General features: G+C 29.5%; 2 protein-coding genes across 4 annotated transcripts in view; one reads left to right on the top strand and one right to left on the bottom strand.

Annotated features, from left to right (window-relative positions):
• Nucleotides 1–18022, bottom strand: part of LOC129915792 (probable sodium/potassium/calcium exchanger CG1090) — a 74829-nt gene that overhangs the window by 49491 nt on the left and 7316 nt on the right. The window contains exon 1 of one of the 3 annotated variants that reach the window (XM_055995477.1): nt 8556–8612. The exons of the other annotated variants lie outside the window; for them this stretch is intronic. The gene's annotated coding sequence lies outside the window, so the exon portion shown is untranslated. Of the gene's footprint in view, nt 1–8555; nt 8613–18022 lie in introns of those variants that run through there. 3 annotated transcript variants of the gene reach the window in all.
• LOC129915795 (zinc finger protein 737) lies at nt 14961–16156 on the top strand. The gene is made up of 2 exons (XM_055995480.1): nt 14961–15593; nt 15725–16156. Exons 1-2 carry the CDS (start codon nt 15074–15076, stop codon nt 15961–15963), a joined length of 759 nt encoding a protein of 252 aa, XP_055851455.1. The 5' UTR covers nt 14961–15073; the 3' UTR covers nt 15964–16156.

Consider the following 18022-nt stretch of genomic DNA (forward strand, 5'->3'; position numbering starts at 1 on the left):
TTCAAAATGGCTGACACCTCACATGACCAAACATTACGAAAATTAAGATTAGTTTTCAGAATACACCTCCCTTCAATACAGCATCCAAACTTTGCAGATTTTTCCCTATTTACTGAACAAATAATCTTTTATTTGTTATTATTTTGCATGGCTTGTTTCATTTTGGGCGAAATATATTAAAATGTCACAAGGCCAAACCATTTTAAATCTAAGGCAATAAAATAAAAAAAAAAAAAAAATAACGTTATGTAAACGACAAAGTGGAATATTTTGAAATATTAATTTGGCGAAATGTTCAAATAGAAAATACAAAACTTGCAAAAATTGCGAAACAACAATCAAATTCCAAAATATAAAATGGCGGAATAATTTAAAGAAAAATGAAAAATTGCACAAAAATAATCCACTGAATACATTCGTAAAATCGAACTTGAGATACCAATTTTACACTGTTTCACAATGTTAGAGAATGGGAAAAACTTGAAGAAAGTTGTAACGTCAGCGTAGTTTGGAAGCAGTATTAGAGAGGGGTTTATACTGAGTAAAACATTTCTGTTTGTAGTGTTTGATTTTGTGGTACGTGTGCCATTTTGAAAAACCCGTAACTCGGAACCAATTAACTGAAAATTTACTGTGTTTTTTTGTTTATATGAGTCTGAAGAATATACAAAAAAAAACCCAAGTAACACTTGACTCTTAAAAATATCTCCAGAAATAAAAAAGATATCGTAAAAAAAAAGGAACGAAAGCAATCTTTCGTATTTCAAAACCGAAAGAAATTGTGCGATAGTCGCAGGTCACATTCTATATCACTTTTTGTTTTTCGAATTCTCTTCGTACAGGTGTCAAAAAAATAATATTTAAAATGTTCTCTTAGGCATGGTAGTTTTGTTGAAATCGGTACAAAATCGATTGAAACACAGAAAGAGTTTATATAAAATCAAAAATAAAATCGTGATTTGAGGTAAAAAATATTATAAACTGATATAAGAATATATAAAATTGACTTTAAAAATATTGCTGATACATTTAAAGTGCAAATGACATAAAAAGCAAGAAAATACGACGATTTACTAATTTTTTTTTTCTAATTTCTGAAAAAGATTACCCATTACCTATGTATTTTTTTGTAGTTTATTTTACTTACTGAACCAAAATGCATTACATTACATAAAAAATTAGTATGAACATTCTCCCAAAAATGAAAAATTAAATATTTCAAAAACTAGAGTTGCTAGAAAGAAACCAATATGATTTTTGAGCTTACTTAACCCAAATCCATAAAATTTGATATAAATCTTTCTGGAAAATTTTAAAAAGTTGAAAATTGTTGCGGATAGTGAATTGAATATATGTATATGGGTCAAAATCATGGAGGTGGAAAATTTTTAATCAAAATAACATTTATTTAAAGCTTTTTTCTCATTTACCAATTAAAATAGTAGGCACGCATCTACGAATACATTTGTTTCGGTTAGAAAAGTTTCCATTTCTTTTTTATTGCATCTAATATACCCACAAAAAGCGTTCCCGGACAATAACTCAAAAACTGAAGATCAAATGGCTTAAAATCACACAAAAGTTAATTATTTTTGAGTTTTTTTTTTAATACTACATACATATACACAAATATAAATATAAATTGGTACATCTCTTACAAAAAAATTAAGTTTTGTTATTTTTTATACATTAATAAAAGTTGTCCCAAGAAAAATGACGCATAAAACCAACATTTTTTATAGTATCAATATTTTAATCATTTAACGTACAAATGGTGCTGCAAGCAGTTTTTAAAGTTGATTTTATATAGATTTATCATTCCACACCTATTTATATGGATAAATATATAAATGTATGTAAGAAGCTAGTTTTAGTTTCATTTTTAAGTAGCGTACATCAATTAACCGTCATTCCGGGAACAAAAGAAAAAATTACTTATGGCCTAAGTGTTTTTGAAGTGAAAACTTCTTTAGTATCGTAGTGATTTGAAACAAGATGAAACGAAAACGCGACAACTTGTTATAACTTTTTTGTTTGAATAGGGTGACGTGAAATAACGCCCTACGAAATAAGGCCGCATCGGCCCTTATTTTCTTTTGTAATGGAAATTAGGCCCTGACAATGCTTGCGGCCTTATTTCCATTTAAACAACGAAATTAGGCCCGTCGGGCCTTATTTCGTTTTTTCTACTTGGAAGTAGAAAACAAGAACATCTGAACTTCCAAACTTCATTCTTTAAAAAAAAATTTAAATGTTATGTGAAGTTCAGAGCGTATAAGCGTCAGATGAATAAGCGGGGATGCAGCCCCCTACAACGCCTTTTTCCCTTCCTAGGGCATATTATAGGATTTGGGGTGGAGGCAAGGTTGAGTGAATTCAATATTTCTTTTAGTTTCCTTGAAACTTTAAAATTTTGAAGAAAATATGCTCACACCCAACCTAACACCGACCTTGAATCGGTGCAGCGAACTAGCTTAAAAATTTCATCTGCTGTACGTAATAATTCTACTTTTCCGTTATATTCCATCATTTATGTTTGGAAATAAGTTTATCCAAATATGTGTCAAAATATTTTTCCCTTCAACTTGCATTGAAGGGAACAAAAATAAATAAAATTGAGTTATATACTTACTCGTAGTAACATTAGTAGATTCAATTTAATTCCAATGTTCAAATGCGAAGCGGAAACAAATTTTTCTAACCCGAATTTTAATGCGAATCGGAAAAAATGTTTGGCCACGTGAGGATCAATTTTGAGGTGTGAAAATTAAAAATTCGCGCGAATTGAATCTACTTATGTTACTACGAGTAAGTATATAACTCAATTTTATTTATTTTGAATTCCTTAAATGAAATAAGGCCCGTCGGGCGTTATTTCGGTTTTTCCATGGAAATAAAGCCGCATTTCAAATGGGGCCTTATTTCGTAGGGCGTTATTTCACGTCACCTTTGAATAGATAGATGAATAAAATTTGTACTGTCGATAGGTAATTAAATAAATTATAATTGTAAAAAATTTCAATTAATTTCATATTCAAAATTCGGAGATAACGGTAAAAAGATGTTCTTTTCCAACACACGCTATATCTTTTGATCTAGTGCACATACAAATTTGATTTAACTTTAATACGCATGCTGATAACATAACTTTTTATTTGATATATCACACATAACGTTACGTGCTCTACAAGTTACACAATCTTAAATTGAAAAAAAATTTAAAAATACCTCAAAACACCTGTGGAGATCTGTTGGCGATGACCAGCTACCAGTGTAGGAAGTACCGTAATCTCAGTCTGGAAATTCGACATGGTTGACTTTAAAAAATTCTAACTTCTCTTGTAGACATCTTTGAATTAAGATTTATATATCATTATACAAGGTGAAACAATAAGCTTTTACATGGTATAAAATTTTTTATAGGTAGTCAAACAAAAAAATTGATTGCATGAGAACATAAAAATAAATGTTTTTTTTTGCTTTTTGGATGAAATTTCATCGAGTTTAAAAAATTCTAGCTCTTTTTGTAGATGTCTCATAGACCTGATCGATTTTGAGCTAAGACAATAAGCTTTCAGATGGTGTAAAATTTTGTATAGGTGAGAAGACAAAATTACGTGTTTTTTCGCTTTTTTTGATGGAATTGAACGAGAAAACAAAATACGTGTTTTTTTCGTTTTTTTTTTATGGAATTGAACGAGTTCAAAAAATTCTAGCTCGTTTTGTAGATGTCTCATAGACCTGATCGATATATATATTTTGAGCTTAGACAATAAGATAATATAAAATTTATATAGGTTGTCATAATAAAAAACATGGATTTTAAGGTGATAGAATAAAAATAGGTAGATTTTTTCTATTTTTTTTTTTTTGCAAGAAAAATGATTTTTTTTAAGGTTTCACTTCTACCACGTGTGAATTGCATACATGATTTTTTTTTTTTTTTTTGTAGAAATCGGTCGGTTATATTTGATTTATTTAAAACCTACTATCTTAATATAGTAATATACCATTCACATTGATACTATTTTTAGACCCCTAAAGTCGTTTTGAAGAAATCACCACCATTTCGAGAAACGTTTTCTTTAGTACTAATTTTTGGAGTTTTGTGGTAAATTGAAAAATATATGTACATTTTTGTGCTCTGTCCGTTAATGAACCAAAAAATTATAGCTAGAGCGAACATTTGAGCATTATCCTAAGCACATTGCACATGCCCTTCAAGCAAACAGGTCCGACCGCGGTCCGAATCCGCTCCGCCTGAGGCGGAGCTGAGTCCGACTTCGGATCAGAAACTGGTCCGAAGGCGGCTCAAATTAGTATGGAAATTATAATCACCGCGAAGTCGATTGCATATGTATTGGTGTGGTGAAAATCTCCATTCCGAGAAAATGGAGCCGAAGGCGGACCTGAGTCGGAGCAGCGAAAACCTACCAGAAAGAGGAATAAAAAAGGGATGACGTTTCGCATTTGCGACCAAAAAAAGAACAAGATTTATTTTTTTTTTCACTGAAACTGTTTTATTTTTTATTTAATTTTGGCAAACGAAATTTTCACAATATATACAATATAAAATACAATACATTTTTTTCATTTTATTATTTGTTGTTGCTGCTGTTGTTGGTGTTTCTTTAGATGCCCAATTGCATGTTTCACCTTCTGCCTTTTTCTTCATCATTAGAGATTACATCTACAACACAAACAGAAACACATCACTTTAATCCAAACACTTTGAGCGATATATACAACATACCTTTTTTTGTTTCCATATTGTTAATAGTTTGATATAATTGTTTATAATTATACTTATATTTTATTAACAACGACACGAGATACGACGCGACTAAACACTTCAACAAAAAATGACAAAATGACGCTTTTGCTCTTGTTGGCTATGTCTGTCTACTTTTTTTTCCTTTTCTCAGTTTTCACCACGATTCTCTTAGACTTTGTGTTCATACACAAAAAGTTGCAAGTGTGTGAGTGGAACCCCGCTTTTCTCGGTCGGAGGTCGGACTGTTTTTTCTGGACTCCGTTTTCTTGCTTGAAGGGTGAGCACATGAGCATTATCCCACCTCCATGATTTTGACCTATATGCTGAAGCTGATAGCTTTATAATCTTTAATTTATAGTTGCTTAGTTTGAAATCGATAAAAAAACTAATTTTTTACTGCTGACAAAACAAAACTCTTTTTCCAAAAATGTCGTTTAATATATAAATACCTAGATTATTATCACAAGGCTTGATTACTTTAATTTTTTTTTTTTTAATTTGACTGAACTCTTTCGAAAGCCAAACCATATTGAAACTGACGCAAAATACGCAAAGTTTACTTTGTTAAATTTACTGTACTTTATAAATGACCAGAATTAAAAATATTTCGTTTCGTAAGAATCTCATCAGGAATAGAACAGAAGTCTACTCACAAAAATATAATCAATTGATATTATTACGAGTTTATTGCCAGCTTTATTTTTATTCCATATTAAATAACATTAAAATACATAAAATAATTCATCTAGATACTTTTAAATATTCGAACTAGTTTAGTACCTACGCAAGCAATTTTCATTCATAAAATTACAAACTACCTGTTTTTGCATTTTGTGTACCTACATAATTAGGCGCGCGCTTTAAACAAAAAAAAATGTAAAACAAAACAATTGAAGGTTCTGAATGAGTTTTTGTTCATTGAACAAAAGGATCTTTATTGCGGAAGCAATAAAACTTAATTACAGTAAATCTGCTAAAGATTTCCTGTTTCAAGAGATTTCATTCATGAATTCAAAATTCTGAGTGTCATATAAATAGTTTTGGTTCTAAGAAAAAGAAGGTGTTTTCTTATGTCGTCGCCAGTAATATATCTAAATCACTGCTATATCATCATATCTGCTATTGAAAGTGATTTGGAAATTCCGATTTTATCCTTTTAATATAATTAGCGGCATAACAAAGGACTTCGATAAATGAAAAAATGATTAAATGAAAAATCGGGTATTTTGCTTTTAAGAACTAATTTTTATCTTGAATTTCGATAAAGAAGTTTTACTTGACCTGAATTTGGAGATATGCATTTTTGAAAAACTTTTATTTTCTAAGGACGATATTCAAAATCACAAACTCTGTCGAAAAACTGTTAACCAAAGTGCAGTAAAAGAGCAGTAATTGCTTTAAGAAAAGGGCACTGTGGCTTCATTAACGAAGTCTTAAGATTTGTATCAAAAGTTCAAGCACTAAAAGTTGAAATATAGAATTCGGTAAATTCGAATAAGTTAAAGAATTTCCTTGGAACTAATGGCAGTTTATTAAGTAGGTAGTCGTTAATCGATTGTGCAAGTGTTCGATTAGTTTCGAAAAACTACACCATTTCCAGGTAAGTAACATTTTTCTAGTTTTCATTCAATTAACGAAATTTTAAAAACTTTCATTCATAAATCTCATCAACTATTACCTACCTGATTCTAAAGTAGTTCTCATTTATTCAAAGTGAAAGAAAAAACTTGTGAAATTCTAAAGTAGGTACTCCTAATTAGGCACGCGCTTCAAAAAACAATGGACTGTTGTGTTAGGTATAATAAAATGGTTTAGAACAAAGACCTTTTTTTTTATTGAGGATGTAATTGAAACCAAAATTATGGTAAATCCCACAATATCTTCGTTGATGATATCTCAACTATAGTTCATTCAAGAATTGTTTTACTTGTGTATCTATGTTTTTGTTTCTTGGCGCAGTAGACTATATTTATGATGGGATATCATAAAATTATCTATTTTATCTTCTAAGAAAAAGTAGGTGTTGGCCATCCTGTCGCCAGAATTATCTCATTCATAGATTTCATATATTCCACATGTCTTGTTTAGAAAGGGATATATTTTGTATAGATATCTTAAAAGGGATCATTAGCGATATAGATAAAAGGAATATGCAATGCATAATATAATATTGGGATAAATGATAAGCACAATTATTATGTACTTTGTATTTTCAGAGATATATCTAATGTACCTATTAGTGCAGTGCATTTATAATTTGACCCAGCAGTTTGTACCACCCCCAAATTTTTTTTTGCTTATTCGATAGAACATTGGCTGAATATCATTACCCTGATTTTTCGGACTCGCGAAATTCTTCTTTCGGCCGCCATCTTGGATTTTAGTTTTTGTTGAATATCTCGATTTCTATTAATCCTACATAAAAGTTGTGTATGCAAGAAACGTAGGCAATTAAATTTCGCGTCTCTTATGTTAAGAACACTTTTTCAATATTCTAAATATTAAAAAAGTTACAAGCCAACAAATTAAAAAAAAAAACAGAAAAAACTGACAATGTTGAAGTTTTGAGCACTTTTTACCAAAATTATGAAAAAAACCTTCCGAGATAAGATTATTCACCTTAAAATTCTCTACAACTCTGCTATGCAACTTTTTTTTCTATCGCTATAAATACAAAAGTTATTAATACTTTTTTTTGTTAAAAATGCTCTTTTTTGTTTGTGTTTTTTATCTTTACTTTTTTCTAAATTTTTTTTTTTACCAAATCTTGAATTTTTAATGATTAGTGAGTATTTTATAGGTTTATGTTACAAGAGAAAATTCAGGACCTTCAATTTTTTTATATTTAAGTCTCTTCCTTTCGTAAAAAAGGGGTATTTTTTAACAAAAAAGTATTAATAACTTTATTAATTATATCGATACAAAAAAAAGTTGTATAGCAGAGTTGTAGAGAGTTTTAAGGCGAATAATCTTTTCTCGATACGTTTTTTCATAATTTTGATAAAAAGTGCTCAAATCTTTAAAATTGTCAGTTTTTTCGGTTTTTTTTACTTTTTTGGCTTGTAACTTTTTTAATATTCAGAATATCGAAAAAGTGTTTTTAACATAAAAGACGCGAAATTTAATTGCCTACGTTTCTTGCATACACAACTTTTATGTAGAATAAATAGAAATCGAGATATTCAACAAAAACTAAAATCCAAGATGGCGGCCGAAAGGTGAATTTCGCGAGTGCGAAAAATCAGGGTAATGATATTGAGCCAATGCTCTATCGAATGAGCAAAAAAAATTTGGGGGTGGTACAAACTGCTGGGTCTCCCATATATGAACATCATTAATGCACTGGACTATATAAGCAGTAAGTTTTAATTTTTTTCAACTTATCTGAAGAAATTAATCTTTTATAACACTGGATTCAATAACACTTTAAAACATTCATTCAAAAAATATGAGAGACGAGACATAAAAATACTAAGCGTGAAGAAATGCGAATTAAGAGAAATATAATGAGGGAATAAAGAACTAAAAATCAATGAAAAGCACTAAGTTTTTTAAGTAATGAAAACTAACAATTTACAATCCCGAAAGCATAAATATATTGCGCCAAATTCATCAACCATTCACAAGCCTTCGAATTTGTACATTATTCACAGTGTTTTTTATTTTTTTTTTTTTTATTGATATTATAACCACAAACATTTTGTTGTCGTTAAAATAACATAAATACTACCTATAATAATAAAAATAAACACTAACAATTAGAAATGATGGCAATTCTTACTTTTTTTGTATTGGTCGAGTTTCCAAATTTTAATTAATTGTTATTTTTTTCCTTTACAGTTTGTGAACTGAACGTGTGACTGCGAACTGTAAGAATAGCTAAATGTTATTATTTAAGAATATATACATATTTATGTATCTATATTTGTTTATAGAAACAAACAGAAAGTGTCTACAAGCTTTCAAATAGATTTCTAAAAATAATAACATGTGCGAGTGCGTATCAAACTGATGCTTTTTTTATGAGATAAAATTTGTTGTCTTCGAAGTTATTTCGATTTTTCAGAATGTGTTTGATGTGTTTTTTTTTATTGAGAGCAAATATTAAATGTTCTGCTAATATTTAGTTCTCAAATACTTTCTTAACCTTAGATAACCCTTGTGTACAACTAATATTTGTTAAATGGCGATTGGAAATAGTGGATGCAAAAATTATTTTATTAGGTGAAAATATATGCATAATGAAAGATTATTTTCGCGGCCAGTCAATTTTTTTAATAAAGTTTAATAAACGTTGCTAGTACTAAAGAAGTGCACAATTACAAAAATATAATGCTTATTTTATTTTTAATGGAATGCTAATATTTATCATTTTAATTATATTTATTGTTGCTAACTAAAGCCTTTTACGCAGCTGAAGCAAAACGAAATTTTCCATACAAAAATAGCATACCGAAATCTTGAACGAAAAATTTCGTTTTGCTTTTCGTTTTTCAGTTCGCAGCTCTAGCGAAAAATTTGAGTTTTCACTCATTTGTCACTTACTTTTTATTGTCCTGTGCACTTTTCTTGAATCCAATTTTAATTAATTTATTTCTTGTTTTAAAAATAAATTTTCTGTTGTTTTTCTAGGTAAAGCTTAGTACGCGGCTGATGCGAAACGAAAAATTTTCAAGTCTCCAAAGTCGACAACGAAAATGCTAACGAAAAAATATCATCGAGTATTCTGTCAAAGTCAAAATAAATAAATTCAAAATTAATTTAAAATCAAGAAAAATCAACAGAAAATAATTTTTAAAGCAAGAAATAAATGAATTAAAAGTGAAAAAACTGTCAACACTTCTCTTGGAGTCAAGAAAAATGCACAGGGCTATAAAAAGTAAGTGACAATTGAGTGAAAACTCTCCAATTTTTCACTAGAGCTGCGTACTGAAAAACGAAAAGCAAAACGAAATTTTTCGTTCAAGATTTCGTTAACGAAATTTTTTTATGGAAAATTTTAAATTTATTTTTTCTTGATAACGACCCGACGGATTTTGATTCGTCTACAATAATTATGACGTCTTTCGGTGATAGACAGTTTGTTGTTATGAAGAGAATTTGAGGCATATTTTGTGAGCAATAATGAAAAATCCTGTAAATCGAACATTCCAATTGCGTCGCGTTGTGTTCGTACATTTGCATTTGCGTGCATTGAATATTTTGACAGCTATTCCAGTAACGACCTCGACTCCGGCTCCGACACTTCTTACTTTCAACAGTAGATAGGCTGATGGTAAAGTACTCGCCTAGTGTCGCAACAATTGTAGGATCGTTCCCCAGTGACTGTTAGTTTTTTTTTTTTTATTAAAATGTTTCCACATAAAAATAAGATGATTTTCCTGTTAAATTAAGGATTTCTTTTAAATTTGCACATTCAAGAATTTAAGATTTGTCCGCTTCATTTGCGACGAGTCACCTTGGCAAAAAGCATGCAGAAATCCGCTTATTTTTAAGTGATCTTTAGAAAATCACTGAAAGAAAATTAGCTACAATTTTTGACATACAAAAAAATAATATTCCCAATTTTTATCCGTTAACTTCAATCTTATTTTAGCGGAATTTTGAGGTTATAAAAAGGAAGTTTGCGGAATTGAAAAGCATTTAATAAGCTACAACTTTGAATACCAGTCAAACCTATTGTTTTTATTCATTTCAGATTTTGTCCGCTAACTTCATACTTTTTTATCGGAAAATTCAATAACACAAAAATCATACAAGCTACAAATTTATTGTTATCTGCCAGCAAATGTCCGAAAAGTAAGGAACGTGTATAAAATAAATGTTAAAAAAAGGTCGAGACTGAAATTAAGATTCTTCTTTAGCGTCGAAGCGTTCAAGACAGAGAGTATACAGAGTGTCAAATCAAAAAAATTGGTGCTCTCAAATTCAGGATTTACGGCACAAAATTTATCTTTTTCTTTACAAAAGTAGTGCCATTTGCTTGATAAACTTTGAATTTGGTTTGATTTTTCCTTTCACTAACAACAAGACGTAGATTGTTCCCTTACCACCGTATTCATCCGACCCGTATTCTGGATATTTGTCAGTGAAGAAATTGAGTGAAGAAATACTGTTACAACCGTATCGCAGAAAGAATTGAAGGCCCTTGTTTAGGTGGTTTTATTTCCAAATTTTAAAAATGTTCTTGTATCTTACAAATCAGAAAAACGTATTCAGCTAGAATTGAAGCTGTAAAACCTGTGATAAAAATAAAAACGCCGATTATTTTGATCGGTTTATTTATGAAGTATGAACAAAAGAGTTTATGTTAAAACCTTAAAATTATAATAAAAGTGAAGTTACGCGTATTAAGTACCAATGAATTTATTAAAAGAGTAATTTAATAATTTTGTTTAATCTTGGAACATAAAATTGAAGACAGGAATGGTTTTTGATTCAAATGATTTCTTTAATAATCTTATTTTCGATGTCTTCATTTGTAGAAAACACAGACTAAAATGTCGGAAAAAGGCTAAAATCATTGAATAATTATATATAGAAGTGACACCGATAGTTTCTAGCGCCACACAATTTTATTTTTTTCGGCAATCAGATGTACTAAAAAATCCCCAGAGAGAATGGGGCTTGTCTTAGAAATTTATTTTTCCAAAAATTTGTTTTTAAAAAAGGAAATTTCACAAATACAAACGTAACAAAACAAATATCAAATAAAAATAAATTGTATCGACACGTCGACATCCTATAATAGAAAAAAAATAAGGAAATTTTACTCACATATAAAACATAAAACAAATATCAAATAAAAATAAATCGTATCGACACATCGAAATCCTATAAATGAAAAAATAAAATAAGGAAATTTTACTCATACATACAAAATTACACAAATATCAAACAAAAATATTGAAAAGTTAGTTGATATTATAAATGTATCCATAGTAACTCGAAACTAAAAACAAGAAATTTTTTATTAACGACGATAATTTGAACAAAATTAAATATTATTGTTGTATATCCTAGGCACGTTATAGCTTATAGGGCATGAAAGTTACCCTTGTTTCAATAGTCCTATTAGCGTAGGTGACAAGGTGATTGCTGTTTAATTTTGCTTTCTGAGTTCGTATCCCCTCAGAGATTGCTATTTTTTTTATATTATATTTTGTTTTGGAATATTATGAAATGCGTAACAATTAGAGCCTTTTTTTGCTGAATCGAAACTTAAGCATTTAATTACAACATTAATCCTTATGTGACAGTTTACGCCGATGTAAAAATAGAGCCTAAAAGTTTATGTTCAACATGAATTAAGGTTCGTTTCAGCTAATGGCACTTAAAGAAAAAAAGAAAAACGTTAAGAAAAACTCAACGTAATAATTTAAATAAGGTAAGAGCTCAAACCAATAAGTCGTTTTGGCTCAAACTTTTTGTTTATTTTTGATTCCAAGGAGGGGAAATTGAAATTTTTTAACGGTACCAACTAGAGATGCTGCGAATAATGATTCGGTCGAATACCGAACATTCGACCACGCTTATATGTACATTCTCTTACTATTAGGCTATTATTACTATAATTTTCACCAAAGCTTATCATTAGTAAATTTGATTTTCTACGAGCCTTACCAATAATCAAATTAAAGGTTCACTTAAATATTTAACTGAACTATACATATTTCTCTCAACCAATATAAACAATTTAATACTCAGGTTAAAGGCTAAATATCGGCTAAATTTAATACTTGAGTTTTATAACCATAAAATTTAACCGAGCATTAGCTTTTAACCTGAGTTGTTTTTATACACTAGCCCAAAAAGTTTAAGGAACAAAGGAAAATTCGTGATAGCTCCAAAACAAGTACCTATTCGATTTGATTTTTTCTACTAAGATAGATTTTTAGAAAAAAAACATTTCAAAATCGTTGGAACCTTATAAATAAATTTAAAAAAAAATTCAAAAATAAAATTGGTATGCAATTTTGTAGAAATTACTAATCCAAAAACTATTATTTTCCCAAATTTTCTTTTTGTTTTATATCTAAACTATATAAATGCTTTTGTATAAAAAATTCGTTGAAATTAAATTGGTAGTTTGGCACGGTTCTACGGTAGGTTAATAATAATTTTAAAAAATGTCCATGATTGCCCAAAAACTATTATATAATTTTTTTAAACAAAATCACTGGTACCGTTTTCGAGAAAATTAAACATTTCCGAAATTGGTTTATGACAGGTATCGTTATTTTTTAATAAAAAAATATTAGTTCTAAAAACCCCTATGGAGATTCTGCAAAAAAATGCTACATACCAAGTTTGATGTTACTCGGTAGATCCATTTAGCTGTTCCTTTGGGAGGTGGCAAAGTACTACTAGTAGCTTACTAGCGATTTTCAATGGAACGCACTTTCAACGAATTCAATACAAATCGTATCCACTCGGGAAGAAGAGCATGAGTAGGTAGATGATAGTACTAGATTAAACAAAAAATCTACTATTAGCAGACTACCACCTCCAGTGGAACAGGGCTATAGTAATCCCATGTCTGATTGTTATCTCAACTTTTTTTTTGTACGAATGCATAGCTTGACTATATCATGACAAAATAAAAAGCATGTAAAAGCATAAAAGCTACATTCTTCTAGTTTTAGAATCTTAGAACCAAATATGTATTTTATTTCAAATGGTGAAAAAGAAAAATCATTGGAACTATCCCAAAACCACATTTTCTTGCATTTGCGATCAAAATATTCCTTTTTACCTTTTGAGTTTCTTTGAACATTTTATTTATGTATAAATATCGTTTAAATTTTAGATAACAAAAATGTTTTAATTAAAAATAAAGAAAAGTATCCAAAAATTTTTTTTCAAAATTTAACATTTTATAAAAACTTTTAATTTTTATTTGCAGTTGCAAATTTGAACAAAGCCGTATATCCAAAGTCCTTGTTCGCAAACATAAATCAGTTTAAGCAAATAAACGAGGTTGTTTCGTATTGTATTAAAATACTTTAAAATAATGTGAAATATGGCCATATTGTATGAACTTGATCCCTACCTACTCTTGCATTATGCGGTTTAAGAAAATAGTAAGTATATGCCACAGTGCATGTGGAAAACATTCAAACAGTGTGAACTACAACTTTGGCCTAGATATTATTACAAAAAGCACCCTAATCAAAATTAAATAAAAACTTCTATAACTGAAGAAAATCTTCTTCTTCTCGTTAATAAAAACAAAAAACAAAATCCTTCCAAACATACATAAGAATCAAACATTCAAAAATAAATATTCAATTCTAAATAATACAAAAATTTAAAATAAATTCAATTTCAATATTACAGAAACAAAAATAAACAAACACACTACTAGCACAAAACAAAACTAATACAAATACACCAAATATAAATAATATTGTAGATGTGGTTACTTAGTAACCAAAAGTCCTTTTCAGGGATTTTTCGGCCATCGAATACACAATCCTAAAACGATTGTGGCGCTACTCCTCAAACGATTGTCGCTCCACCCCTCAAACATAGCGGACGTTTTTTCCGGTGTCACTTCTATATATAATAATTATTCAATGCTAAAATCTTACGATTTTTTAGAAGAATTAATTACATACATAGTTTAATTTTTTTCCAAAACTCTCAGTTCAGTACTGAAAAAAACCTCGTCTTTTCAAAAACCCATATATTGATTTTTCATCTACGCATAATTTAAGATAATACAAATTGTTTTCTCCTCTAGCATCCTTTCATTACACGCACTTTTGCTATCTAAAAAAAATATTTCAAAATATTATATTTATATTCCTATCTTCTTTTCCATATATAATATACAACAAACTTCTTTCATTCTGAATGAAATTGATTAATTCAATAGTAGATGTGGTAGAGCAAAAAAAAAAGGACAAGTAAATCACCCCTAAGCAAAAACCACTCGAAAGGCTCACTTTAGGGCTGTAAGTTGTAGCCGAATATTAAAAGGAGAGGGGATGAAGAAATATACACTACACAATTGCATTATATACCTAAGCGGCCATTGTAAAAACTCACCCTTCACGCAAAACCATGAATGGAAAACAGGGTGGAGTATTCGAGTCTAGGTAGAAATCCAGAAATCATTTAAAAAGACCCTCACAATCCTTGAGAGTTCAGTTCGAAGTTAGATCTTGTAGAGTGTGCACATTTGAGCTCTCTATAAACGCAGAGATTTTTACGTTTATTTTTACTTAGTTTATCCCAATTTTGTTTAAGTTTTTTCCGTTCAATTTTTGACAAAAAAAAAAAAAATCATTAAAAATGTCTTCGGTTAATTTACATCCACCACAAACCTATTCGAGGCTTTTCCGTCCCTGGGATTCGAAATCTAGCGACGAGGATAGCAGCAGTGATTGTAGTTCAAGTGCAGTGAAACAAGAACAAGAAATTAATGTTAGTTGCGAAAGCCCGGCTTCCAACATAAACAATCAATCAATTTATGAAGAAGTGCCACAAAGTGACCATCAGCAAGGTGTATTCCCTGTTAGCCCGATGGGGTCTTATACTTTTGAAAATACACAGTTTGCACCAGGAATGCCGGGTGTTAGTGATTTGTATCAATATCCGAGTGGACTACCTTTGCCGTCGGCACCATTTGTCGGAATGGATCCGTTCTCAATGAGTCTGATGGAACAGGAGTATGCCAGAGTTATGGCTGAAGATGCCCATTTAAAAGCTCTCAATTCCCGAAAACAACGACCAAAGAAGTTCAAGTGCCCTCATTGTGATGTTGCCTTTTCTAACAATGGCCAACTTAAGGGTCATATTCGCATTCATACCGGTAAGTTCTAAGATTCCATTTCGGTCTTAACTATCTAAAAAATTGAATCTCTTCAAAAACTTTGAAGGTTCACGAAAACCATCTATTAAAAGCATTTTATTTATTTATTTCTTATTTTTTTATTATTTCAGGCGAAAGACCATTCAAATGTGATGTTGAATCCTGCGGAAAAACTTTCACACGTAACGAAGAACTAACCCGTCATAAGAGAATCCATACTGGTCTCCGACCATATGCCTGTACTTCATGTGGAAAGAAATTCGGCCGTCGAGATCATTTAAAGAAACACATGAAAACCCATATGCCACAAGAGCGCCAACTTGGACCTGCAATATTTGTGCCTATGTATCCATACTTGTATGGATACTAAAACAATAAATAACAGTCTGGAACTTTGTATTTTGTCTGATTTGTTCGTGTTTATGAAAAAAATCAGACATTATTTTCTAAAATGTTTATAAGAAATCTATGTAAAAACATGTATATTTTGTAAAAGTAAAAAAAAAAAATGTAAATATGTTAAATATTTAATTTAAGCAAAAAAAAAAGTGATGATAGCCATTGTAAGGAAAATTAATTAAGAACAAATACATTATACAACCTTTTTATATATTTACAAATTGAAATTTTTTGTTTCTTTTACCATCGTTTGAAATTATTTAAAAATTATATGTAACTTTCTATAAGAAGGAGCAATACCAATATTCTTTACATCGAACTTTCAATAATTGCATACTGCTCAAGAAGTTTGACTAACTTACCACACAACTTTCGATCCCTATCTCCTGATTTTACTAAAATTTTGTACCTACGTTTACTAAAATTTTAATTTAAAAATTAAAAGTTACATATTTAGCAAATGAAGTGAAATTAAGATCTCGATGCCATTAAGTCTGAATTCATGAAACCAAAATCTGCTAAGAAATGGAAAACATTTAGACCGAATTATATTCGAGCTGCTAGAAGAACAATTAGTAGGAAACAACTTAAAAATATGATCCGTATTGTTAGTATGATTCAAGATTCAAGAGTGCAATAAGTTAATTTACAAACAAATAAAATATTGAACAATGTTAGGAATAACTTTTAAAACCCGGAAAACTTTTAAAAATTCAATTTTCGAAAATATGGGGGCTAAGTTAAAAAAGGATTTTTGCTCTAAAACCCCCATTTTTGAAATTTGTTCTAAAAAAAAATTGGAAAATTCCGTAATAAACAACTTTTGAAAATAACAATTTCAATTTCACAGTCACACACTTGTTCTTGTTCTCTTTTTCAGTAAATTTGTGATTTATATGAAGAAAATGCGAAAATGTTCAACTTCAAGAAAATGTTCTGAAAAGTGAGAAAAAACCCTCAACTCGTTTTTGTCTGCATACTAGCCACTGTGTTCTTAAGAAAATACATTTTTTGCTATTAAAAATTTATACGTGTGACTCAAACTTAAACCATGAATTCAGGAAAAATAAAAATAACACTTAAAGAAATTAATTTTTTTTTGTCTAAAAAAAATGTACCTACCTAAAAAAAATTTTTGAGCAAAAAAAATTTGATATTCATATCATATCATACTTAATTATTATAAAATTTCTATAAAAAGTGCAGCAACTTTGAAATTTATTCACATCAAATTCACTTTTTTTTATCATCAACATGATATTCAAATCTCTTGTTGTGGTAACTTTAATTCTATTTAGTAGGGGTTTTTGGTAAAAAATAAGAACCAAAATGTTTGAAAAAAATTAGGTGCCCTTTTTTTTTTGTATTTTTATTTTATAGAATATGTTCCATGTCAAAGGAAGATACAACAATCACTATACGATAAAATGGAGTAGTGGAGTCTGGACAGTGACAAAAAGGGTATCCTGTTGTCGAAGACTATAACTAAAGAACCTTCAGTAAAACAAAAAATAATGCACGACTGGGAAGCACGAACTTGCTCTTAGGGTTGAAGTTGCTTAAATTTTTATGACTTTTTATATAGAAATTTAGTAAATGTAATTATTGTAGGTATATAAAAACAAAAACAAAATAAATTAAAAAAACATAAAAATCGTCTTTCAAAATAATAAAACAGAATCTGAAATTGAATTGCACTCCAAAACAAGTATGCAATTCCATTTGTTTTATTAAGATGCATTTTAAGAAAAAAAAAATTCAAAAGCGTTAGAGCCGTTTTTTAAAAAACCAATTTTTTATAAATGATTTTTTGTAAAAAAAAATTTTTATATTAAATTGGTATGCCATTTTTAATTAATTCAAAAAACCCCTCTGGAGAGTCACTAAAAAACGCTACATACCAAGTTTGATGTTAATCGGTCCATTCGTTTTGGTTGTAGCTTCGTATACAGACAGACAGACGGACTTCCCGGGACTCACTTTTTTGCATTCTCTATCATCGTAATGCCATGGAAAAACGTTGTCTCAAC

Source organism: Episyrphus balteatus, chromosome 3 (genome assembly GCF_945859705.1).
Source record: "Episyrphus balteatus chromosome 3, idEpiBalt1.1, whole genome shotgun sequence".
NCBI lineage: Eukaryota > Metazoa > Arthropoda > Insecta > Diptera > Syrphidae > Episyrphus > Episyrphus balteatus.

Coding starts and splice junctions, on each gene's coding strand:
- LOC129915795 (XM_055995480.1), top strand. CDS start 15,074: ATGTCTTCGGTTAATTTACATCCACCACAAACCTATTCGAGGCTTTTC. Junction 15,594..15,724: donor TCATATTCGCATTCATACCG/GTAAGTTCTAAG, acceptor TTATTATTTCAG/GCGAAAGACCATTCAAATGT.